This window comes from Rhizopus delemar, genomic scaffold (assembly GCF_000149305.1).
Source record: "Rhizopus delemar RA 99-880 supercont3.7 genomic scaffold, whole genome shotgun sequence".
NCBI lineage: Eukaryota > Fungi > Mucoromycota > Mucoromycetes > Mucorales > Rhizopodaceae > Rhizopus > Rhizopus delemar.
Window position 1 is genome coordinate 983,810 of NW_027137833.1, and position 17,672 is coordinate 1,001,481.

The 17,672-nt window shown below is 33.0% G+C and overlaps 7 protein-coding genes across 7 annotated transcripts; 4 read left to right on the forward strand and 3 right to left on the reverse strand.

The window, feature by feature from the left end:
- Window positions 1-560: 560 nt before the first annotated feature.
- On the forward strand, window positions 561-2,375 carry RO3G_09571 (uncharacterized protein; the record flags this gene model as incomplete). Its single annotated transcript, XM_067664156.1, has 7 exons — window positions 561-747; window positions 806-1,127; window positions 1,178-1,414; window positions 1,467-1,557; window positions 1,611-2,011; window positions 2,063-2,196; window positions 2,296-2,375. 7 exons carry the CDS (start codon window positions 561-563, stop codon window positions 2,373-2,375), a joined length of 1,452 nt encoding a protein of 483 aa, XP_067520257.1.
- A 795-nt stretch (window positions 2,376-3,170) lies between these two features.
- RO3G_09572 (uncharacterized protein) lies at window positions 3,171-4,754 on the forward strand (the record flags this gene model as incomplete). The annotated part of the gene is made up of 4 exons (XM_067664157.1): window positions 3,171-3,741; window positions 3,798-4,030; window positions 4,088-4,259; window positions 4,348-4,754. 4 exons carry the CDS (start codon window positions 3,171-3,173, stop codon window positions 4,752-4,754), a joined length of 1,383 nt encoding a protein of 460 aa, XP_067520258.1.
- A 487-nt stretch (window positions 4,755-5,241) lies between these two features.
- On the forward strand, window positions 5,242-5,644 carry RO3G_09573 (uncharacterized protein; the record flags this gene model as incomplete). The annotated part of the gene is made up of 3 exons (XM_067664158.1): window positions 5,242-5,278; window positions 5,308-5,435; window positions 5,483-5,644. 3 exons carry the CDS (start codon window positions 5,242-5,244, stop codon window positions 5,642-5,644), a joined length of 327 nt encoding a protein of 108 aa, XP_067520259.1.
- A 349-nt stretch (window positions 5,645-5,993) lies between these two features.
- RO3G_09574 (uncharacterized protein) lies at window positions 5,994-6,639 on the reverse strand (the record flags this gene model as incomplete). The annotated part of the gene is made up of 5 exons (XM_067664159.1): window positions 5,994-6,012; window positions 6,065-6,230; window positions 6,304-6,462; window positions 6,516-6,558; window positions 6,613-6,639. 5 exons carry the CDS (start codon window positions 6,637-6,639, stop codon window positions 5,994-5,996), a joined length of 414 nt encoding a protein of 137 aa, XP_067520260.1.
- A 470-nt stretch (window positions 6,640-7,109) lies between these two features.
- On the reverse strand, window positions 7,110-9,111 carry RO3G_09575 (uncharacterized protein; the record flags this gene model as incomplete). Its single annotated transcript, XM_067664160.1, has 9 exons — window positions 7,110-7,773; window positions 7,825-8,108; window positions 8,166-8,268; window positions 8,320-8,412; window positions 8,472-8,592; window positions 8,656-8,817; window positions 8,868-8,894; window positions 8,955-9,002; window positions 9,105-9,111. The coding sequence occupies 9 exons, from the start codon at window positions 9,109-9,111 to the stop codon at window positions 7,110-7,112; spliced, it is 1,509 nt and encodes a 502-aa protein (XP_067520261.1).
- Window positions 9,112-12,426: 3,315 nt separating this feature from the next.
- RO3G_09576 (uncharacterized protein) lies at window positions 12,427-13,932 on the forward strand (the record flags this gene model as incomplete). Its single annotated transcript, XM_067664161.1, has 4 exons — window positions 12,427-12,493; window positions 12,574-12,606; window positions 12,745-12,825; window positions 12,878-13,932. 4 exons carry the CDS (start codon window positions 12,427-12,429, stop codon window positions 13,930-13,932), a joined length of 1,236 nt encoding a protein of 411 aa, XP_067520262.1.
- Window positions 13,933-14,555: 623 nt separating this feature from the next.
- RO3G_09577 (uncharacterized protein) lies at window positions 14,556-15,299 on the reverse strand (the record flags this gene model as incomplete). Its single annotated transcript, XM_067664162.1, has 1 exon — window positions 14,556-15,299. The coding sequence occupies one exon, from the start codon at window positions 15,297-15,299 to the stop codon at window positions 14,556-14,558; it is 744 nt and encodes a 247-aa protein (XP_067520263.1).
- Between the last annotated feature and the right edge of the window lie 2,373 nt (window positions 15,300-17,672).

Here is a 17,672-nt window from a genome sequence, read left to right on the forward strand (position 1 = left end):
TGCATAAGAATAGAGTATAAACAATTCCTCATTTGGATATAGAGAGAAAGAGTGGGATGAGGGATCATGGGCACAAGGTACGATCATGGGCTATTGCTAACTATAATAGTATTATCGATAACATATAGATTGTTTATGTTATTAATGCGATGTCTTTACAGCTTTAGGGTTGGTTAGTCAAAGTTTGTGACTCGAAAAAAAAAATAAATAGAAACAGCCAAAATCAACAAAAAAAAAAGTTAGATCTTTTACTCGAGATGTTTTCTATTGCTAGATATAACGGAGAAGAAGAAAATGATACTAGGACATTTGAAAAAAAGCAAGATCGCTTAAATAAGCTCAATTCGAAAGTAAACAACAAAAGAAAAAACGAATCAGCTGAAAAGAAGTCTGAGAAAAAGAAAAAGCAAGATCTAGAAGAGCAATCAACTAATGAGAATGTAGAAGAAGAAAAAGAGGAAGAGATTGAAAAAGAACAAGAAAAGGATGACGACCAGAAAGAAGAAAAGAAGAAAGATCTTGAGGAAAAAGAAGTGCCAACATTGGAAGCATTTCCTAATATGGTGGGTCGTAAGGCAAAACATAGTAAAGAAGAAATCAACATGCTCAAAAATATGGGTGTTCCCGACTGGTTATTGCACCCGACTGTTGTCTCTCCAAAAGATACATGTGAATTGGACCAAGTTGGATTATCACCTTGGTTAGTTCAACGATGTAAAGATATTGGTTTATCTTCATTGTTTGCAGGTAATTTGCACGCAATTTATATACAGTCATCCTATGTGCTTATCATTATTATCTATAGTTCAAATGGCTGTCATTCCTGTATTTCTTAGACATAAAACATTATATGACACAATCAAGGTCTCGGGTGACCTTTGCATATCTGCTCCAACAGGTAGTGGTAAGACAATGGCCTATGCTTTGCCTATTGTTGATATATTATCCAAAAGAGTCGTCAAAAGATTAAGAGCAGTGGTTGTGTTGCCCACACGAGATTTGGTTGTACAAGTCAAGGAAACATTTGATGCATTTGTCAAGGGCACAGATTTAGTCGTTGCAGCTGTCAGCGGTCAACAATCATTTACTCATGAACAACACGTATTAGTCGGAAATGAGGAAGAAAGGTGAATAGGATATATTAGAGTATGAAATATCATTAGTAACATTTAAAAAGTTACCCTGGTGGAAAGAGTAGAGTGGATATCTTAATAGCCACACCAGGTCGTTTAATAGATCATTTAAATTCCACACCCAATTTTACACTTCAGCATGTTCGGTTCTTGGTGATTGATGAAGCGGATCGTCTTTTAAATCAAAGCTTTAATGATTGGTTAAATAGAATCTTGTTGGCGACCAATCCAGTCGTCAATGCTGATGCACCTTTGCTAGGATTTAAAACTGATAAAAATGGGTAAGTAAAAAAAAAAGCAAAGGATGTAATGAAATCTAACTCAGGTTATCAGTATTACGTTACCAGATGCTATTGCACCCACTTTTCTTCAATCTCATTATAAGCTACCTGTGACTGATCTTGATATCCCCAAAGCACCATTTGTGAGTATTAGACTTATTTACTGTCTATAAAAGGTACTCATTCAACTGTATAGATACAAAAGCTGCTCTTCTCAGCTACACTAACAAAAAATCCAGCAAAAATAGCAGGATTACATTTAAACGAACCAGAATACATCTCAGTTCAGCATGAAGATGAGGATCATGCACAAAGAGAATACACCACGCCAGAAGGATTAAAGGAATATATGATCATTGTTTCTACAGAAAAGAAGCCCCTGACTGTTATTTATTTGTTACATCAATTAGGTGTCAAATCTGGTCTGTGTTTTACAAAGTCAGTTGAATCCACCGAGAGACTACAGACATTGATCAATGCCTATGAAGCGTTACAACCGGAAGAAAAACGTATTAAAGTAAAAGAATATTCAAGTGAACTTCGACCTACAGAAAGAAAAGCTGTACTCAAACAATTTAAAGATGGAGAGATCGATTTGTGAGACTGCATGATGATGATGTCCTTTCATTTACTTACTTTTCTAAATAGGTTAATTTGCTCTGATTTGATTGGAAGAGGTATCGATTTGGACTCTGTAGAATATGTTGTGAGTTATGATGCACCAGCTTATATGGATAAATACATTCATCGAGTGGGTCGTACGGCCAGAGCAGGCAGAGAAGGTATAGCGTACACATTAGTAGAAAAGCCACAAGCGAGACATTTTAAGGAAATGATGCGCCATGCGGGACATTTAGATCAAATTCAGACATTGAATATAGAAAAGGAAAAAATACAAGAATTGGTGCCTGATTACGAAAAGGCAATGGAAAGTGTTACGACTGATAACAATGATATTTAAACACAGCTTGTTGTCATCTCTTTCTTTCCTCTTTATTGTACAATAATAAAAATGAAATCATTAAAAACAATAGACGAAAATACGGAATCTTTGAATAGAGTTAAAATACAGGAAAATAATGAAAGAGAAACAATGACATTAAAAGATCGCCAAGAAGTAAAAACAATATAGAATAACCCTTTGAGTGCTTTTTATGTCATCCATGTTATTATTGTAGGCAATGAATAAGATTCATCCATTCGGTTTACCTGTTTGGAAACCTGCTTTATATAAAAAATCTCGGTCGATTGTACGCAAAGCGAACAAGGCACTTCATTCTTCCCCTTCTTCTTCTGCCCCAGAATTTTTAAACCCAGGAAATATTCTTTGGTTATTCTTGTTTGGTTGGTGGTTATCTTTAATCATACTATTGCTATCTATCGTTCTATTTTTAATTCCTTCCAAACAGAGATGCTATGGTCGTGCGTTAAGAGAATTATCTTTCTATCTATTTTGGCCATTTGGTAAATATGTGGAACGTCAGGTGGAGATCACTCCTGCTATTCAAACAAGTCATTCGTTCGAAGAGGAAGAAATGATCGGTCTTTTGTCTTGGACTAAAAATGTATGTCATCAACCCAAGCTTGCAACGTTCTTGAACCTTGGTTTAAGTGGGTTTGTGTATTACGTCCTATTCTTTTTCATCTTGGGTAAATAATAGTAAATACAACGTGATGTTTCGTTAATAGTCATTCTTTAGCTCCATTATTGTTATGTGTTTCAATTTTATGCTGGATGGCTGTTGTCTCAATTCCCATGGCAAAACTCAATTATATCTTGGTTTATCATCTTTACAGGCATCCTCTCTCTTTACGCTTCAAATCAAGTCCACCATCCTCTGGACTATTATCAGAGAGCACATCAAGCTCATCTTCCATGATCCTCTTGTGCACTTATCAAGCAATTGGACTTCAATATTATAAATATACATTTGACGGTATCAATATCATCTTTATCAATCTGATGCCACTCGTCTTTTTTGTCATCTTGGATGATTATTTATTCAACAAAAGCCTCATTCACTCATCTGCCATCATTTTCGCACTCGCCTTGGCATCTGTTATTCCTCTCTCTTACTTTATCGGTATGGCTATCAGTTCAATCTCTGCTCAGAGCAGTATGGGTGTGGGTGCAGTGATCACTGCGACATTCGGTAGTATCATTGAAATCATCTTGTATGCTGTGTCCCTCGTGAACGGTAAAAGTATTCTTGTAGAAGGTGCTCTTATTGGCAGCTTCTTGGCTGGTGTCTTGTTGATGCCGGGCTGTTCAATGATTAGTGGTGGTATTAAAAGAAAAGAGCAAAGGTTTAATGCTAAAAGCGCAGGTAAATCATGATTGAAAAAAGAAGAAGGACGTGTATAAATAAACCTTGGATTTTAGGAGTGACATCCACTATGCTAATTATGGCCATCATTGGTGCTTTAACTCCTACTTTGTTTTATCAAATGTTTGGCTCATTTGAGTTGAAATGTATTGGCTGTCGAGACACTATTGGTAATGGAACTATTGCTTGTTCTAGATGTTACTATGATCAAATGAATCCAACAAAAGATCCCGTCTATCAAAATAACGTAAAACCACTCATGTGGATATGTGTGATTGTTTTGCCTTCTGTAAACTCACAAAGGCGTAAATAGTCGTTTATTTTAGCTAAAATTCAATTGGTTTAGGTTTATATCATCGGCCTTATATTCAGTTTACGTACTCATGTTGATATGGTTTGGAAATCAACGGACAACGATTATCTTAAAAATCATGCTGATACTAACTATCATCACCAGCCTGCCACTCTTTCCATCTATTCACTTAAAGGAAAAGCATCTGAAGATGCTTCTAGTTCAAGTAAGCAAATGTCCTTAATGTTCACGTTGGAAATTTACTTCTTAAGCAGATCCAAGCTCATCAGGGCCGAATGTCTCTTTTGTATTAGAGCAACCTACCACCTTTCAAATATTACTTGATGAAGAAGAAGATAAGGAACTTGCAGGACATGACTCGCCCAATTGGAGCAAGAGCAAGAGCTTTATCATACTATTCGGATGTACTTTACTCTATTCGATTATTGCTGAAATCCTAATCAACACAATCGATGAAGTGATCAAGAAATTTCCAATAAGCGAAAAGTTCTTGGGGCTAACGTTATTTGCTCTTGTGCCCAATATCACTGAATTCATGAATGCTATCTCGTTTGCTTTGTACGATAATATTGTCTTGAGTATGGAAATTGGATCTGCTTATGCACTTCAAGTCTGTTTACTAAAAATACCGGTCATGGTTGCCTTTTCGGCCTGGTATAATTATGGTAAAGAAGAAACATCAAAGTTGACGTTGAGGTAAATCTGAACAATGAATTACAAAAGCACAATAATAACCCCGCTCAAGTCTCGTGTTTCCTCGATGGGACATTATTTCAGTTTTATTCTCTGTATTTGTGTTGACTTACAGTTATCAAGAAGGGAAATCGAATTATTTCAAGGGAAGCATACTCATTCTGAGCTATATTGTATTAATTACTGGATTTTACTTTGTTCCGCTTTCTTCTGAGGACGGTATTCTAGTCGGTTGATCTTGATTGTTAAATGCATATTAATTTATTATTCAGATAATAAAATTGAAATTGTACACCTAAAGCGTAAAATTTCCTTTCAAAGAGAACAAAAAAGCAGGCAATTGTATAAAGACATGCTCTATTTTTTTTTTTGTATAGCAAAACTTATGATTTTCATGCGTACTTTTACTATCGTTCTAGTCTTCCTTTTCACTTTCTTTATCCAATTGAATCTAGCATTTTGTGTATACAACAAGTTATCTAAAGGATATTTTTATGTTGAAAGTGAGACTGGAAGAGCGTCATCTACAAAGTAATGAAAATATACTACTTTCAATATAGGAAACTTATCCGAAATTGAATATAGGGATTTTCGAAAGCGTATTTATCCTGGAGGTCAAGAGTGCTGCCATTATTCAAATAAAGACTGCACACCTAATGGCAACATCAATGAAGAAATGGAATTTAGTGTATGTAAATAAGGAAGCCATAGAGTTTTCCACTGATATATTTGTAGTTTCAATTTCAATGGGGAGGAATAGTTGCTGAAGGTATTAAATGTGCTGCAGGAGATGGCATAGTGGTTTATGGAGAACAAACTAATTATTGGGCAGAATGTACAGACGCAGCCACTGGAGAAACAAAGAGAGCGGATTTTTATGATGTACGATTTGGCTAATTCTTTTAATAAATTAATAAAAAATATTACTGCAATATCAAATTATAAACTACAAGTTGTCTGCTTATGTTCCTCTCCTTCACTCAAATTATTTATGTACGGATAAAGATCATGCAGGCTAAGTAGTCTTTTTGGTCTGTGAAGTGGTATACTTGTATCTGCAACCATTGCTGGTGAAAAGTCTTCATAAGAAAGTTTACCTATTTTAATTTTTAGTATTTTCTCTCTTTTTTACATAAACAAACAAACTTCTAGCAAGCAAAACAGAATTCCAGCCAGCACACTCAGCTCCTACATACAACATGATTAGAAAGCCCATCTAAGGAGTTAAAAAGGAGGAAAGAGGAGTTTATTTACCAAAATAATCCCTATTGAATCGAGTTACAACAAGACTTTTATCTATAAAATAGCTAATCTTACTTGTCTATATCATCACCAACATGCAAAGCATTTTCAGCAGGAACATTTCCAGCAATCTCAAGCGCTTTGTTAAAAATTGCTTTATTTGGCTTTTCAAAACCAACAACTGCACTTGCTAAGACGAAATCGAAGTATCTGTTCAACTTTAAATTCTCAACCACATGCACTTGTAATAAAAGAAAAAAAAAAGCATAAGTACACACACATACAAAAAACAAATATGTTACAATTCAACTTACCCACCCTTTCATCCGAGTTACTTATTACACCCAATTTGAATCCTTGATGCTTGAGTAGTTCTAATGTCCCCATTACATCTGGAAATATCGAATATGCATCAGCCGTTGTGAAGCGATAGTATAGAGCGTCATAAAGCTGATCAAATTTAGGATCTAATGCTTTACAATAGTTTAGTTTACAACTTTGCTACTTTTCTGCTTTTCTGTGTTACCTTTTGAATTAACACCGGCATTTAAAAAAGTAGAATAGACCAGCTTTTTATTTATTTATTAAAAAAATAAATACACTCTAATGTATATCCTTCATACCTCTTTCCACCAACCTCGAGGATTCATTCCTTTACTAATTCCATAAAAAGGTGCATTTAATTGCTGATTTTTGTAGGCTTGTCCAAAGTGCGATGTTATTTGTTCTTTTGTAACTTCTATTCCGCATTTTTTTGCTTCTTCAACCTAAATGGTTGTTATTTTTTATGCATTTTTTATAAACAATTTTTGTTTACATATTGTGCCGATAAGCTTCCTCTCGGCTTAAAAAGAGTATTATAAGCGTCAAAGGTAATGAGCCTGATTCTTCTTAAATTTGACATTTGTCGCAAAAGAAAAAGTTAGTTTTAAATGAATTTATGTCAGCGATCCTTTTAATCACAGCAGTCACCGTGTTAAAAAGCAGAGAAAAGAGAGAGAAATGAATGGTCGGATTTAAATATAAAAAAGTGCACAGGTGATCATCTTTATGAATCCCTTTATTCATGTGAAAATCATACCAAGTGATGTTTATATGTGTTTTAATAATATTTTTTTTTCTATATCAATGATTTCAACTGTTCTTCAACCTTTTCCCAATCCTTAGTTGGGACATATGTAATAGTTCTTTGGAAATGCTTTTCAATACTTGTCATTTGTTGCCAGCTTTCTTTACTATCAACAAGTATAATACTAACACCAGTACGTCCAAAACGACCTGTACGACCAATTCTATGAAGATAAGCTTCATAGTCTACATTGTTACGTTGATCAATAGGAAGATCATAATTGATAACCAAAGATACTTGAGAAATATCAATACCACGAGCAATCACGTTGGTTGTGATCAACACTTTATATTCTCCTCTACGGAAATCATCCATCACTTTATCACGCTCTTCAGGCAACATCTTACCGTGAAGAGAAACAACTGAATGTCCTTGTTGAGACATGCGCTTGGCTATTTCATCGGCTGAATCACGTCGTTTACAGAAAATGATGCTTTGACTCACTGTCAACAAGTCATAAATGTTGCACAATACTTCATATTTGTGTTCTTGACTGTCGCAATCCATGTAGAATTGCTTGATTGCATCAACGCTTAGATCTTCACGCTTCAATGAGATTTCATTGGCATTGGGCGCAAACTTTGTGGCAAATCTACGAACGTTATCGGGAAAAGTTGCAGAGAATAATACAACTTGAGGATTACCCTTAATCATACTAATTTTATGTTAACTATCTTTCTCTTTCATTATGTGCATATTTGCTTACTTTTTAATACGAATACTTTGATCACCTAAACCATCCTGATCTAACATATTATCAGCTTCATCCAAGACAAAAATCTTCACAGCTTGTACAGGTAATTGTCTTTTCTTAATCATTTCCATGACAGTACCAGGGGTGCCCACAACGACTTGAGCATGAACAGGCTCTTTTTTTCGAAGAAAATCCTTCACTACCAATTGACTCGTAATTTGTGTAAATTTGCTCATGGCTTGAACAACATCCATAATTTGTCGAGCAAGTTCACGAGAAGGTGCAAGACAAATGGCCTACACAAAACTTGTTTAAGTGTTCTCTCTTTAATTAGCACATATGGAGGAAATTACCTGTGGAACATTCATACCAGGAACTAATCTTGTCAACATGGTCAAAACAAAAGCAGCCGTTTTACCAGTACCACTTTGAGATTGGCCAATCATGTTTCTAGGACTGGTAAACATGCGTTAAAAAGAGTTAATTGTAAATAGTCAATGTACTTACGGGTTGCTAATCAACAAAGGTAAAGCACGTTCCTGAATTTTAGAAGGCTTGGAAAAGTTCATAGCGTATAAACCCTTTAAAAGTTCGGGACTCCTATATTATTAACAATCTGTAAGTTTTTCTTATTTTTTTGTAATGTTTTTTTTTTTTACAATCCCAATTCTTCAAACGATTTAACAGAATACAAAGGAGAGTTGGGATCAGCTTGCTGGTCAGCAAGTTTGACTTGAACAGTATGAGTACTTTGAATCAAGTTACTTTCAGATTGGTTCTCTACAAAAGAGTACGTTAATTTTACTCCCTTTATTAACAAACAGTGCTTGTTTTTCGCTTTACCAGGCTTTTTAGGCGTTTGAGCTGGTTGAGTTGGTTGAGTTGGTTGAGTTGGTTGAGTTGGTTGAGCTGGTTGAGCTGGTTGAGCTGGTTGAGCTGGTTGAGCTGGTTGAGCTGGTTGAGTTTGTGATTGTTGGGAAGATTGAGGAAGTTGATTTTCTGACTCTATTTAAACTTATATTAGAAAACACGCATTTTTTAAAGATTTTAATTACTTTTAGCAACATCGCCATTAGGAGTAGCTGTAAAATTTCTTACAAATTAGAACTTTTTATTAGTTATTTATTTCTGCTTGATCTTACGGCCAGTGGCAAGACCACCGAGTCTCGAGGTGATACTATCAACGGGATCTAATGTACTCTGCGTTAATTATCAAGTAATCGCGAAAATACAAGGAAAAAAACAAGCTATATGATAAAGCATGGTTTCCTCTTTTAAAATGATTTGCGTACCAGACATGCTTTTTATTTTAAACAAACAAAAACAAGGGAAAAAAGTCTTTGTCAAGAAGCTGTTTTTAGAAAGACTTTGCAATTGACCCTCCGATGTGACGTAGTAAAAATGGCTGATTTACTTGTTTCACCAATAAAATTCGTAGATTCAAGTATGAGCTTGATTGACAATTACACTTAATCTGCATTTCAACATGTTTACCTTTTGAAGTTTTTGTATAAAAATAATAAGCATTATCTGCTTCATTGTACAAAGCTCTTAATTTTTAATTATTCCTTTTGGGAGCTTTTTTTTTCCTTTTTTTGAAGCGTGTCCACGTTGAAATATCCTGAATTGTCTTTCTTTTGAAGCTTTCTATTGGCTCTTCGCCTTCCATGGTATCTATTTATTCAGTACCTGCATCATATACTACTATATTACCAAATATTGTTAGTTTATTGGATCAGCAATGGATACTTAGTACATGAAGGATCAACTAATCATTTAAGAATGTTTTTTTTGTATCATTTGTTTTACCATGCTAATATGCCATAATCTTTACTCTTCATAGAGCTCAATATCCATAATCTACGTAGTAAAGCATATGCTTACATATGCCTTTACTGCACTAGAGTCAATTACATGCATAACTTACCATGTTAACGATAGATATATATTACAAACTATTCATCAAATTACCGTATATCACCCGTAATGTCATCATCAAGCTTTTCTGCAGCTACTCGTCTTGTGTATCCTGGATAAAATTTATGTAATTAATTCTGAAGATGATGAAGTCTATGCTTTAAGTAAATTTCGGTTTAATATCAGTTACTAAGATCTGAACAAGAAGGTTATCATTCCTATTCCTTTTTCTTTTATGAGCCATTCACCCTGTTGCTTATTTCATATAAAATGATGCAGAAGAAATTGTTATATATAAGGCCAATGCATAGAGGTGTTTCCAAAATACAATAGCTTCAATGATGTCAAATGTTTATAGCATTGCTGTATTATAATAGTAAAAGTACAAAAATAATTTTGAGAGAATGAACCTGTTCCTTTTTTATACAATATAAATTGTAAGTGTACTTTCTTTCATCCTTTTTCACTTAGGCTGTGTTAACATAAAAACGTACAGCCATGTACCTGTGTTTTGATCAAAATACTGATTTACGCTCAATTTAAACTTGAATAGATTTATAATGAACTTTTTGAAATGCACATGGTTTGTCTTTTGATAGACATCAATATATTCTGAGGAAGCATTAATGAATAGTGCAATTAAATGCATGTGTACAATATAAGCAATCGCATAGGATTGGAAAAGTATCAAATGATTGCAATGCACAGTATTGCATTTGATGTGTTAATAACATCTCGACTATATCCAACCATATATTTTCAGCATTTCCCACCCGATTATTCTGATAAAGCGAGAAAAGAACAAGGTATAATGACCTAAATATTGTAATTCAAGGGCAATCATCAAACTAAAGGACAATCAACTCACCTTTCTTTCCCAAGACCTATATCATACCTTGTGCTTTTTCCTTGGCTTTACATAACAAACTATAAGTATTATCAGGCACCGTTCTTCCTTCTCCTTCAAATTGAAGCAGACAAAGTATTGTAATTTATCAAAGAATTGATTGTTGCTTATCTTTATAAAAAGAAAGAAAGAGGAAGGGTCTGTTGTCTTTGTGGTCCTATTTGGAAGGAGTGTATGATATTGGTGACGTTATTGAATGATGATATTTGTTTTGAAAGCATCTTGGTTTAGTATATATGTCTTATTTCTTATTAGAGAATGTATAGTGCTCGTACAGATGTTTTATTGGAATGTAAAGTGATTTTAGATTTAGTTTGTTTGATATAAAAAGACGGGTTGTTTTTTAATACAAGATAAACTATAATAATTAATTCAGTCATAATATAATACTTTATTAATTTTGGATAGCTTTCCTTAACTGCATAATGATTATAAATTGTAGAGAAGCATGTTCAGACTTAAAAAAATTTGCTATGACAGACAAATTTATTAGAGCAAACTCTCCTTTGCTTCAGTAAAATTTGTCGGATTACAATAAATAAAACCCTTTTTACTTAATAATACTCTATCAGACACTTATTGCATGATGTAATTGGATATATTCTCTAATCATAAAAAGCGTTTACATTTTCATCTCGGATAATGGAAGATCGAATGAAATCTGCTTAGGAAAAGAGAAAGAAAGCTTTAGTAATGATTTAAAGAAAACCCAATTACGATAATAGTATAGTAAAAGAAACACTTGGGCTTGTTGTGTTAAAAATTAAGCCAATTGAATTTGAAAGACACATTTGGGCTATTTACATGTACCTCTTTTCCTTATCACTGAAAAGACAAAGGTTAAGTTAAATATTATGGTAAAGTAGGGCTAAAGTGTCGAAAGCCTTTAATAAAGCAAATTTAAACATAGGATATGTTATATGAATTGATAATCTCACAATTTCTCAAAAAGAAATGCCATATTTCTGTGTCAATATGCGAATCTTTAACAACAAGAAGGGGGAAAAATGCATTACTTTACTGACTGACATTTTATTGAATACATTGAAAAATTAAGGTTATAATCTCAACTATAAAAGAAGAGCATTAATGACAAACCATGTCTGTGCCTTAAGTTACTACAATATTAAAAAGGGAGTTAAATAGGTTAAATTTTGATTTCACAGCAAAATGAAATATGAAACAAAATTAAAAATGATCTAGTACGCATTTAAATATGTACTGAAAGCTCGTATATCCCTTAATTTCATTTAATACTGCTGATATTATTTATCAAACGCTCTTTATTTACAGCAAACAGTAAACATATTGAAACTTGTTTTTGTTTTTTATAATCAAAAGATGATTAATGTGATTTATTTCAAGATTCACTGAATATGTGTACTCCCTGTTTCTCTTCTGCATAAAAAGGGAATTCAATGCATAAATACCAAAAAAAAAGGAATTTTTCAAGTCAATTTCAGATGAAAAGTGGCTTACTCTTTTCTTTTTATATGCTTGGTACATATTGGTTTTATTTATCATTTTCATCTAAACAAATGTAAAGATTGAAAAAATAAGAGCTAAAATTAAACATGGTTATGCAACCCTTTTTTTTTATTTTACATCTCAAGCGGCGTATGTAAGTTCTGGTACTCTCTTTCACTTTTTTTCTTTTGTTTATCATCTCCTATTAATCTAGGGGTTATAATGAATAAAAAGTAGTATACATGTGTATTCAGAATGTGTCAGAATTCAATTTATTTCTTTTCTTTTCTTTATTTTTTGGAAATAAAAAAAGGGGGGTCTTCATGTACTATTCATTTGAATTTGCTGCCAATGTTACTCGTTCATGTATAGAAGAAATAAATAGACGAGGTAAAGAGCAAGGGACAGAAAAGGGCACATAGAATATATACATAAAAAAGAAGGTGTTGAGTATATTAATTATCATTTAGGTCTTCGAGAACGCAAAATCTTTAGGAAAACAGGTAAAAATAAAAGCTCTTTACAAATTTTACAAAAGGCTAATTATAGTAAAGTACCCAACTATGGCTTATTTATCAAAGTATTCAGCAAGGGAGAGTATTCAATGAGTGATTTATCATCTGTTGATATTCATTCTGTAGCTACCTTAATGCAAGCTGCTCTTTGGTCCACACCAGATAGAATCATATCCAAAAAGGCATGGAGAAAGATAAACTACGAAAGTAAGGGAAAACTTTAAAAAGTAATCATATGTTTTAACCCCGTATATAACAGCTTGTAAACTGTCTGATTTATGTACAATTATACCTAAAAAGGGTGAAGAATTCCTTATTGAAATCTTGGACTTTCTTGTCAAACTATTACGATACAAGAAATTCAATGCAATGGATGCTTACAAGTTAGGAGACTCTTTAGGCAAAGTGGCATTGGGTCCCAATGGATGTAGCCAGATTATGGAGGAAAAATCAGGGCATTTCCTTACTCGGCTAATTATTGAACATGCTAAAATTACAAACCACGAGATTAAGCTGGATCAAGAGCCTAGTTGTTTATACTTTCGAGTTGACTCTGGGTACGAAAGTTTGTCTTCCAAGGTTGGTCGTGAATTTTATTCAGAATATCGCCCATTATGCAAATCCCAGGGAACACAAGCAAGGGCTAAATTCTACGGTCGTGCTATCTCTAGAACAAATAGGGCTTGCTTTGACTGGTTTGACAACATCACGGGTGTTCAGAGCATGTTGGATAATGACTATGATACTGCTCCAGACCCACCAGAGAAGCCATGGATTTCCATCTTTATTTCTCAGGATGCGCTTGAGACATCGTTGGACATGAGGACATGTTCGACATTATATCGTATATTAAAAGAAGCTATAAAGCCTCCTACTGTAGTACCACTGGATCCCTTCGAATCAACCTATTTATTTAACAATAACGAAAGTTTGTATCAAACAGAACATGAAATACATAACGCATTCAATCAATTTCTTTCACTACAAGTCAAAACTGATAAATTAACATCAAACAATGCAGAGGATAGATCGAACCCTCTAAGGAAATTAAACTCGTCACTTTCTAATTTGAAGTTGAATATAAAAAGATATCGCTCAAGACATGATTTATCAGAGGATAGCATTATTAGCGACAGTACTATAGTTAATGATAGTAACATCAGCGAATTAGAGTATTTGAATACGAACCAGCAACGGCAAAACCAACATTACCATCATCATTATCAAAAGCATAGTATGCCCAATATGAAAACTGCAATGAAAAAAATGATGAAACTGGCTGGTGATCGAAAGAACAATAAAGTGTTGCTATAATTAAACCATGCATTGTTATCTACTTGGCCTTTTTTTTTTTTTTTTTTTTTTTTTTTTTTTTTTTTTTTTTTTTTTTTTTTTTTTTTTTTTTGCTTTATATAACAAAATCAATTGAAAAACTATACTTTATATTTGGATATTAGTATGTTTTATAAACTATATTTGGAGCGCAATGAATAGCCTTTTAAGTTTCAATCTTGCAAACAATTTCAGGAACCTGCTTTTTAGTGCATTGACAAATGTTTATAAGCTTCATGTTGGAACAATTTTGTATTCTGCATAAATATGTCAGTATATGAAGGAATCCAAAGAGCACAGGTCTAATATTGTTAAGTTATATATTTTATTTATACAATTGAGTTTACAAGCTAAAAAATATGGCTTCCATGGATACAATCAAAATAAGCATAAAGAGATATAAAAGGGTATAAAGAAAAAAAAAGGGGGGGGGGAGGTTAAACAGAATGATGCGTGCTAGTTTAATATACAAGAAAAAAAAAGTTTATAAAAAAAAAAAGGTCCACAATCATACCAAATGATTTATAAAAAATGATTTTAAATTGCTTTTGTAATGTTACTTTTTATAGAGTACTTTTTGGCTGAAAGGTTTCTTTTTTTTATCATTAAAGATAATGATTGTTATTGTTAAATCTGTTGTTAAGGTTGTGTACATTTTCAGTGTAATAAACCGATTGCTGATCTTGTTTTGTTAAAAGTACATCTGAACTATTACTTTCGATGTTTCCATTGGGCGTGTCAATATAGTATGTTTGAGTACCACCAAATGTTTCTAAATTGGTCCTGGGCGTTTGAATCATCTGTTGCCTGTTTTCAGATTCAAGTAAAGGTTGTAGAATGCGTCTACGGGCATTAATAAACCAGTTACTTATTTGGCTCACCATCAATCCAGTCTCATCTGCCAGTTGTTGTTTTTCCCTCTCTGTCGGATACGGATGTCTTTTATGTAAAAGTAACCACTGCTTTAAGAATTCAGTCACTTCTTTTGGTAGATTTCCTCTTCTTTTCCTATTTACATGAGGCTTGTAGATATGATGAAATTGTGGTTCGCTTATAAAGGTTGCTGTTGATGATGATGATGATTCAGCGCGATGATTTAATGGCTCGATAGCAGTAGTTGGCCCTTGTTCTTTGCTTGTTTTTATATTTAAGTGAATATCTGAGCTTCTTGTTTTTTTATCTATCGGAAGAATCCCAATAGAATGCAACGGTGGAGGAGCATTGGTTCTTGTTGGTTCAAGAACACCGATTATTGAAGTCTCGTTTTGATGACTAAAAGAATGAGTTGAATTATGGTTGAATTGACCACTAATTGATTCACGGATGCTATTTTCTAAAAGAATGTGCATGATTAAAAGATAAGCCTAAAAGGTAACCTTATATTCGTTTGCTCTATGTACCTTCTGATGTTGTTTCTAGAGAGCAATCATGATATGAACCTTCATTTTCCCAAATTTGTGTGTTATGTTCAAGAAATCTTTCTACCTTCAAACGATGATTGTTTATCAAATATTTTTGGTCTTCAAGGTTTGGTCGAATATTATTGAATAATATTAATGGTGTAAATGTTTTTTCCTAAAAGAAAACAATAGGTTATTTTTGCTTTTGGTATCAAGTATATAATTATTCTTATGCATATATAAACATTCAGATGCACATAGTTAAACAGGGAGAGAGTAGATAATATGTATATGCATCATGTGCTATTATATATAAAAAACATAACGAGCCTTACTCTATTTTTAGTATTCATTCCAAGTATTGATGGATTATTTAAGTAGGCATTGCCAATGATAAATCAAAGAAAAAGAAATGATTTTAATTTTTTTAAAGAAAGTGAAAGGGGGAAAGAAAAAAGGGAAAAAAAAAAGGGGGGGGGAAAAGGAATTTGTAATTCATTTTCTAATACTGGGCCATTATGTAAAAAGCAAGGCTCGGGGACCCCAAAAAAAAAAAAAAAAAAAAAAAAAAAAAAAAAAAAAGATTGCCCCAATACTCCAGAATGGAGTAATAGACTACAAATCGAGTTAAACTAGATGTTATTCAGTCTGTTCTATTTTGTTGTTCTCTTTATTTCACATTTTCAATAAATATATCATTGATGGATGAAGGTTTGAGATACAAACTTGAAACAGTGTAATTGACTTTGTTTGTCAATAAGACTTAAAATTACAGAGTGTCAACCTCTTTCTACAAATGTTCAGATCAACTTAGGGTTATGTAACGATTATGAATTGAGTCTATTGTTGGTTATGGATGAGTAACAATTAAATCCTATTAAAAAACATTTTAAACCAAGTTTTACTCCTCTACAATAATAACTCATCTTTATGTTGCATACATGTGCTTGTTATAATTAAACTATATTTAATTTTCATTAGTGCTATATTATTTTGTTTCCTTCTTTCAAATTACATAAAGTGCTCGATCATATACACATCGTGATCATATGGTCCTTTCCTAATTAACTCAAGTATGCTTTTCCTATTTAATACAGCGTGTGTTATCTTTTATAAGATCAATACAGAATACTCAGAGAGAAAGAGAGAAGAATCGTATCTTTAATGAATCTTGTGTGAGAGCAACTTAATTTCCCCTTTTTCTCATCTGTCCCTCCATTCTTATGTATCATTCGTGCCACCAAAACATCAGGCCATATTGAGGTCGTAATTTAACCAAGGAGAACAATAAAATAAGTCTTACTTCAAAAAACTGCACTGTCCCCTAGCTTGATAGCTCAGCACTTCATCATAATTTGTGGCTTTTATTTGTTTTCACTCCTGTTAAACTCAAAAAGAACCATTCGTACCTTGTGCAGGCAAAAGAAGGTGGGGGGAGGATAGAACTTTTTCCCCGCTTTCAATGTATCCAGGCAACATTGTGCACAGACCACCCAATGTCTTTTTTAAAACGTTGTGTTTTTACTAAAAATCATTGACTTTACATTATGAAATATAGGAGCAAGAAAAAAAAAGAAACAAAAAGGACTAGTTTTTTTAAGACGCTGCTAAATTAATATATCACGTTTTTGTTCATTGTTTAAGGCAAGTTTTGAAACTGACCCTGAATTTTTTCTTCTTCTTTATTTCGACAGAATGCAAGGAATACGTGAAATTATACTTCAAATTTATAAAGTAATCGCCTTTTGATTACTAAATTTGTCATTTCAGATATTTACCTTGTAGTTAAAGCATAGCTTTCTAGTTTAAAACTTAATTCAATTTTAACATGAATGCAGGAAACACCGCTAACTTTTAACAGAGTTCTAGACCTTTTAACTCAATAGTTAAAATGAAACGACGGCCACTCAGCTTTTTATGTTTAATTTGATATGCCTTATTGTGCGTGAAACAGAACAACTAAGGGAGAAACAATGCTTTCCACAGATTATTTAAATCAAAAGAACATAATAAAACTATTCGCATTTATTCAATTCAATAGGAACAGAAATGTACATAAAAGTACGTTTTGTAATATTAACATTTACTTACTTGGACGCGTAAACTTGTAAATTTCGTATACAACTGTAAGACACTACATTCGATTGTGAATATACCTCAAAAAAAGATACTGTAATATCGTTTATTTTAATATAAAAAAATGTATAAAAGGCATGTACAAATGTATCTGACAATGAGAATACAGATATAAACTCAAAGAGTTACACAAAGGAAAAAAAAGGGGAATATTCGAATAACAGTCTGGAAGGAAGAAAAAAACGC